The sequence below is a fragment of the Eretmochelys imbricata genome, chromosome 9 (genome assembly GCF_965152235.1).
Source record: "Eretmochelys imbricata isolate rEreImb1 chromosome 9, rEreImb1.hap1, whole genome shotgun sequence".
Lineage (NCBI taxonomy): Eukaryota > Metazoa > Chordata > Testudines > Cheloniidae > Eretmochelys > Eretmochelys imbricata.
The window spans coordinates 97382198-97389959 of record NC_135580.1 but is presented as its reverse complement, the minus strand read 5'-3'; the positions used below and the strand labels follow the sequence as shown (position 1 = coordinate 97389959).

The 7762-nt window shown below is 44.8% G+C and overlaps 1 protein-coding gene across 1 annotated transcript in view; it reads left to right on the top strand.

Annotated features, from left to right (window-relative positions):
• Positions 1–2342: 2342 nt before the first annotated feature.
• Positions 2343–7762, top strand: part of LOC144270620 (transmembrane 9 superfamily member 2-like) — a 41319-nt gene continuing 35899 nt past the window's right edge. Inside the window, exons 1-4 of the mRNA XM_077827224.1 lie at positions 2343–2645; positions 4828–4895; positions 6285–6378; positions 7443–7570. Of these exons, the coding sequence (XP_077683350.1) occupies positions 2343–2645; positions 4828–4895; positions 6285–6378; positions 7443–7570 (593 nt within the window). The remainder of the gene's footprint in view (positions 2646–4827; positions 4896–6284; positions 6379–7442; positions 7571–7762) is intronic.

Below are 7762 nucleotides of genomic sequence, written 5' to 3'. Positions count from 1 at the left end.
ACATACACAAATTCACTAGCAGGAGAGTGAATTTGTGTGTGGGGGGGTGGAGGGTGAGAAAACCTGGATTTGTGCTGGAAATGGCCCAACTTGATGATCACTTTAGATAAGCTATTACCAGCAGGACAGTGGGGTGGGAGGAGGTATTGTTTCATATTCTCTGTGTGTATATAAAGTCTGCTGCAGTTTCCACGGTATGCATCCGATGAAGTGAGCTGTAGCTCACGAAAGCTCATGCTCAAATAAATTGGTTAGTCTCTAAGGTGTCACAAGTACTCCTTTTCTTTTTGCGAATACAGACTAACACGGCTGTTACTCTGATAACTGGAATATGTTGTCTGTAACTTCACCATTGCGATACTGCTTCTGTATTTGGGATTTTGAATTTTTTTTTTTTTTTTTTAGCTAATGGTCTGTTTTTATGGAAACCGGTCAGAGATTAGGAGCTGATTTTGAAAATCATCCTCCATAAAGTCTCTTGATCATATTTTATGGTGTCTGCAGTTTATAGAGGTAATCTTGTATCCCTCTGATACTTATGACATGTAGGAATATTCCCTCTGATGGTTAACTGCTCCTGCAGGGGAAGTTATAATGATGAATTTGTGACATAATTTCTATGGCAACATTCTATGATTTCATAAATGCGGGATGATGATTATAGTGCAAGTTCAAGCTGAAGCTGAATTATGATGGAAAAAAGTCCCTATTCAAATGCAAATGTTTTAGTAACAGTAGAGGGGATATCAGAAATTACTGGCAATTTATTATATTTGTGATTAAGTTTCTCATTCAGTTTTCTCTTGTATGAAAGTAACTCTTTACAAGAGGAGAAGCAAAGAAATGGCTGAAAAGAGAGCTTAAAACAAAACTACTATGAGGACATGGGGACATGAGGACAGAACTGAGGGGACGCTGCCGTAGGGCCATGGGGATGCGAGGCCAGAGCTGAGGAGATGGTGCTGTGTGTGAGGACAGTTAGGGGGGGATGGTGCTATGAGGACATGGGGACGTGAGGACAGAACTGAGAGGCCGGTGCCCTAGGGCCATGGGGGTGCAAGGCCAGAGCTGAGGAGATGGTGCTGTGTGTGAGGACAGTTATGAGGGGATGGTGCTATGAGGACATTGGGACGTGAGGACAGAACTGAGGGGCCGGTGCCCTAGGGCCAAGGGGATGCGAGGCCAGAGCTGAGGAGGTGGTGCTGTGTGTGAGGACAGTTATGAAGGGATGGTGCTATGAGGACATGGGGATGTGAGGACAGAACTGAGGGGCCGGTGCCCTAGGGCCATGGGGTGCGAGGCCAGAGCTGAGCAGATGGTGCTGTGTGTGAGGACAGTTATGAAGGGATGGTGCTATGAGGACATGGGGATGTGAGGACAGAACTGAGGGGCCGGTGCCCTAGGGCCATGGGGGTGCGAGGCCAGAGCTGAGCAGATGGTGCTGTGTGTGAGGACAGTTATGAGGGGATGGTGCTATGAGGACATGGGGACCCAAGGGAAGAACTATGGGGCCGGTGCCCTAGGGCCATGGGGGTGCGAGGCCAGAGCTGAGGAGGTGGTGCTGTGTGTGAGGACAGTTATGAAGGGATGGTGCTATGAGGACATGGGGATGTGAGGACAGAACTGAGGGGCCGGTGCCCTAGGGCCATGGGGGTGCGAGGCCAGAGCTGAGCAGATGGTGCTGTGTGTGAGGACAGTTATGAGGGGATGGTGCTATGAGGACATGGGGACCCAAGGGAAGAACTATGGGGCCGGTGCCCTAGGGCCATGGGGGTGCGAGGCCAGAGCTGAGGAGGTGGTGCTGTGTGTGAGGACAGTTATGAAGGGATGGTGCTATGAGGACATGGGGATGTGAGGACAGAACTGAGGGGCCGGTGCCCTAGGGCCATGGGGGTGCAAGGCCAGAGCTGAGGAGATGGTGCTGTGTGTGAGGACAGTTATGAAGGGATGGTGCTATGAGGACATGGGGATGTGAGGACAGAACTGAGGGGACGGTGCCATAGGGCCATGGGGTTGTGAGCCCAGAAATGAGGAGATGGTGCTGTAGGAGTCTGTGGGGATGTGAGGGCAGAGGTGAGAGAGGAAGGTGCACTGGGGATGCAAGGACCCTGTTGAAGCTATTCTTTGGGCTGGGGGGTGGAAGGGAAGCGAATGGGGACATGGACAGAGCCCACAGCCATTGCCTTTGGCATTCACCTCCCCTCCCCCCCCAGGTTAGAGGAAGGTATCAGGCAACCACCTGAGGAGGCGCTTAACGTCATAACGGGTGGGCGGGGCCATTGTTCCTTCTTCTCGCCTCAGGCACGGGGTCGCCCCCACGGATTACCCTGCCCGCATTCAAGATGGCGCCCGGGGCCTCATCATCTGGTGCCGTGGCAGGAGGCCGAGGCGCGCAGGCGCCGGGTAGCGCGATTGTGACGCCGCCCGGCCAGGCGCTGAGCTCGGCCCCTGCGCTGGAGCTGGGTGCAGCTTCGTCGGGTCCCGCCTCGGGCTTTCCTCCCTTCCCAGCAGGCGGGACGATGAGGCTGCTGGCTGCCGGGATCCTGCTGCTGGGCTGCTCGGCTCCCCTCTGCGCCGCCTTCTACCTGCCCGGCTTGGCCCCCGTCAGCTTCTGCGAGCCCGCCAAGGAGAGCGAGAGCTGCCAGGTGAGAGCGGCCCGCGGGGAGCCCTGCGTGGGCGCCCGCGGCTCCCTGGCTGGGCCGGGCTCCTGGGCTCGGCGCTGCTGGGGGCGGGCATCGCTTGTCAGGGGACGCTGGGGAGCCCTGCGGGTGGGGGCTCCTGGCTTGAGGCACCCTGCGAAGGGCTGGGGGGCAGGGGGGCTCTTGTAGGGCGGCCCCCGGCTGGGTGCGGAGTAGGGCCCATATGGGGGGGGGTGGTTTGTAGGGGGCGCGTCGTTGGGTGCGGAGCAGGGTCCTGTGTGGATGGGATGGGAGGATTTGGAGGGGGCTTCTTGGTGACTGTAGAGTAGGGCCCTGTGCCTGGGGTATGTGTGGGTGGGAGGGGTGTAGGGGGTGCCCAGCTGGGTATGGAGTAGGGCCCATAAGGGAGGGGGGTGATGACCCTTTCTCAGTGGTCAAATTTAGGGATCCATGGGGCAGCAAGTGGCTGTGGTGGGAGGAGAGAGCCCCACCCCTTTCACACCCAGTTCTCTCTTTCCTGTGGTGGGGTTTTTAGGACGGGGATACATCCCATGGCTTTTAGCATCTCTGGTGCAGATAAGGTGTTGAACCTGCCTGTCAACCCTGGCCAGGTGCTGGGTGAGAGCAAGCTGGCTCTCAGAGGAACAGTGGATCTGTCATACAATGCAGCGTTTCTTTGAATAGCATACTGTACGTAGAAAACCATGAGGGCTAAATTAGCTGTTGTCATGCAGGAAAAAGATCTTGAAGTTAGTGTGGATAGTTCTCTGAAAACATCTAATCAATGTGCAGCAGTAGTCAAAAAGAGCTAACAATGTTAGGAATCATTAGGGAAGGGCTAGGTAATAAGACAGAAAATATTATAAGGACATTTTATAAATCCATGGTATGCCCACACTTTGAACATTGCATGCAGTTCTGGTCACCCTATCTCAAAAAAGATGTATTAAAATTGGAAAAGGTACAGAGAAGGGCAACAAAAAAGATTGAGCATGTAACAGCTTCCATATGAGGAGAGATTAGAAAGACTGGGACTGTTCAGCTTTGATGACTAAGGGGGAATATGATAGAAGTCTATAAAATCATGAATGGTGTAACAAAAGTGAATAAGGAAGTGTTATTTACCCCTTCATGGAACAGAAGAACCAGGGGTCACCCACTGAAATTTATAGGCAGCAGGTTTAAAACAAAATAAAGGATGTACTTGTTTACATAACACACAGCCTGAGGAACTCATTGCCAGGTTATGTTGTGAATGCCAAAATTATAACTGGGTTCAGAATAAATTAGATAGGTTCATGGCTATTATCCAAGATGATCAGGGATGCACACCATGCTCTAAGCCTCAAACTGCCAGAAGCTGGGACTGGGCCGCAGGAGACGGATCACTTGATAATTGCACTGTTCTGTTCATTCCCTTTTAAGGCTCTGGCATTGGCCACTGTGGAAGACAGGATAGTGGGCTAGGTGGACCATTGATCTGAGTTTCTGGGAACACTTCAAAACCAGGTGTTATCCACACATTTGTGTGCATGATAACATTTTTTTTTAAAATGTTTCCAACCATTTGTTAGGTGACCAGAAATCCTCTTGCTTCAAACTTGTCACCTATGGAAACTTGGCGGAAGGGCAAGACTGCTTGTGCATTATGATGTTGTGTCTTACTGCCATTGAGCCCTTCAAACAACATGCTGGTTTCTGCTGTCATTAGAGACCATATGGTGCTGAAAAATTGTCAGTTTCTTTTGTGATGTGGTGCCATAAAAATGTGAGAACTTCCTGCTCAGTTCTGCAAAGTGGGCATTCTACTAGAAAACCTGATACCTGTCTTTCAGTCAGTGGTGCGGCTGGGCTATGCTAGCAACCTGGTAAGTGCTAATGTAGGTAGAGAGTTTTTAACCACTGTTTTTTAAAACCTGAGTTTTGTCTGCACTGGTGTTTACACAAGTGACTAGTGCTAGCTATTATTGTGCTACTACTGGAAAACTGCAAAGATTTTTAGTTTAGTCAAGGTCTTTAACGTGAGTCTTCCTAGCACTGCACAGCAAAGTGTAAAGGATAAAAAAAGAGTCTTTCTAAACTTAGAATGGGTTTAACTAGTTTAAGATACTTCTCACATGGGTAAAAGCCCTGTTGCCTTTTCTTGTATTACAGTGTATGTTGCTTACATTCTTTTTCATTCTTTTAGTCAAAAATTGAGCTCTTTGTGAATAGACTGGACTCAGTAGAATCAGTTCTACCTTATGAATATGATGCGTAAGTACATTATAGTATGATTCTAGAGTGTTTGAAAGTGTTTTCTATCCTCGCCTTTATATTTGTATAAACTAAAGTAATGTGATTTGTAACTTGATTCAATATGTTGAAAGAACTGTCAGACACTTGCTAGCTGGAGGAGTAAGCCTACTACTCAGATAGGTATGAAAGATGACAATTGGTAGGGTTATCAGTTATAAGGGTTCACTAGCTATGTCCTGCTAAGTAATTCTACCCCTATACTATTGGGAAAGAGGGGAAGTTGCTGGGTTTTCTTTTGGGGTTTTGTCCCTGGGTCCTGCTTTGGAATTCTGTGTAGACATCTATTAGATAGCTGATAAATTTGAAATTCACCCCACTATCTGCTGTAAGACCAGAGCTTTCTGTCTCTTTTCTCCCAGTGCCTCCTGGATGCTGTGAAGAGGAAGGAGGTCTTCATTATTCTTACACCCACAGCCTCTGTTTTTAGTTTTTTGGGGGGATTTTTTGGTCCTTTTCTCTCAAGAATGTCACTGCCTGCCTTTGCTGATGCTGGTAGCTTTGCCAAGTAGAAATGAGAAATTTGTGTGATTCTTAAATTTTACTGCTGGGGAAATAACAAGTGGTATTCTTGTAAACTTTACTATGCTCTTCCTTGGAAAAGCAATGAATAGCAGCAGAGATACTGGAGGCTGGCTCAGTAAGACAGCAGTACAGGTGTTGCATTAAATGTTGCAGAAATTGATGGCCTCGGCTCACACACTGGTTAGGAAAAGCTTCTTATTCACTAGTTTCAAGTGTGTTTTTATAACATAGATGTACCCACAGAGATCACGAATAGTTATATTTCCCTACCGTTAGCTGTTTCAAGTAAAGGAGAACTTCTGGACAGGTGAATGGATCGTTTTTGCATACTGGGATAAAAGCCATCAGATTTGTCCCTCTACAGAATATACACACTTGCCATGTTAATTATTTTCCATCTATAAGGAATCTTTTTTTTTTTTTTTAAAATCGTTCTTCATTTGGCATTATGTCATGGAAGGAACATGAATAGTGCTTTGTATGATTTTCTTACTTCTTTTAGCCTGAAACTTATCTTACTTCAGTTGCAGTTTGAAAACGGAACTTTGACTACAATCTTACAGTATATATTTTAAACAATATTGCTTGAACTATGGAGTGCATTGGTGACTGATTAAAAAAGTTACTTTGTGCAGTGAATTGTACCTAATCTGTCTGCATTTGGAGTCAGACTTTCAATGGTATATTAAGGATTGTTGGTTTAAAAAAAAAAAACACCTCCTGAAAACTCCTGTATCAAGGATATAGCTTAACAAATTGATTTATTTTGAAACCGTAAATTTCAGCCTAAAATGTATTAATATTAAAGACTCTAATTTTTTTCAGTTTTGACTTCTGTCAAGATGAGATAGAAAAAAGACCTTCCGAAAATCTTGGACAAATCCTGTTTGGAGAAAGAATAGCATCATCACCATATAAGGTTATTCTAGCCATCCAAAGTTATTCTGGTTACACTTGATAATTACAGTCTTAAAAAAAAATCTCTCCTTCAGTAATAATCAGATGATAGAAAGCAAGGAGATAACAACTAAGGATTTTGTACTATCACTATAAATCGGTATCTTGGTCATTGTTAACTTAGTGCATGGGAATTGAGAATTCCATCCTAACCTGCTAACACATTTTTTCCAAGAGTATTTAACTGTATATTTTACAGAGATTATTCAAGTACACATGTGCAAAATTTTGGACAACCTATTATGGAGGTTAGTTTGGTCCTCAGTACCCTTACACACACAATTTGGTAGAGCTATTGGTGTGATGTGGCAATATTAAAAATGGCCCACAAGCCATTCAGAATACTTGTGAGCAGTAACTTTCTCTCGCTTTTAGGGCTTATATCCTAGGATTTTTAATTGTGTTGTAACATGTGTTAACTAACACAACTATAAATTCTAACCACACTGTAAAACCAGATTAGAAATATAAATGTGTGAAAACACTTCCTTAATGGAAAAGTGCACTTCAGCAGGAAATGTCTACCGTGCTACTGAAATTTGCCTGCATTGCCTCATGGTTTGTTGTCATGCTCTATAGCAGCTGAAATTAAACCATAGTATACAAAAGGGGCATTGTTGGCAACATGGGTAATTTCATGATGCACTGTGCTAAGTAAAGCTAATGTGATCTCTTTACTGGTGCAATACTTTATCAATTTGCAAGTGGATTATTTTTAAAAACCTTATGGTTAACATTTCAAATAGTTGTTTACTTGGAGTATTCTAATTGTTGTAGAGATTTATGTGCTTTTCGGAATGTACAGATGAAATATTTTGCATAGGTTGTACATAAGCACTGGTTCTCAAACTGAGTTGAAACTACTGATATGAAACAAACTTTGGCTTCAAGAATTCTTTTTAGTGGGATAGGCTAGGATCTAGATTAAAAATAGACTTTGATTGAAAAATAATGGCTTTTTAAAAAGGTACTTTAGGAGCAAAATTTTAAAATTGCTCTGTGTGTGTGTGTGTGTTTTGGTAACAGTTTACGTTTAACAAAGCGGAAACCTGCAAGATAGCTTGTACAAAATCATATGACCCAGAAAAAAGTGATGACAAAAATAAACTGGCTTTTTTGAAGAAAGGAATGCAATTGAATTATCAGCATCACTGGTGAGTTCAGACATATCCTGTTTTGAACTGTGAACAGCAAAATGAAAATTAGCATAATGTAATGAGTTGTTCTGAGAGGTGACACTTTTTATCTTCTCTCCAGTAATTGTCCTGTAACATATTATTCTTTGAGACCTAACTAAAATCCTGTTTTTTATTTGCATATGAAATATAACTTAAAAATAATGGAAT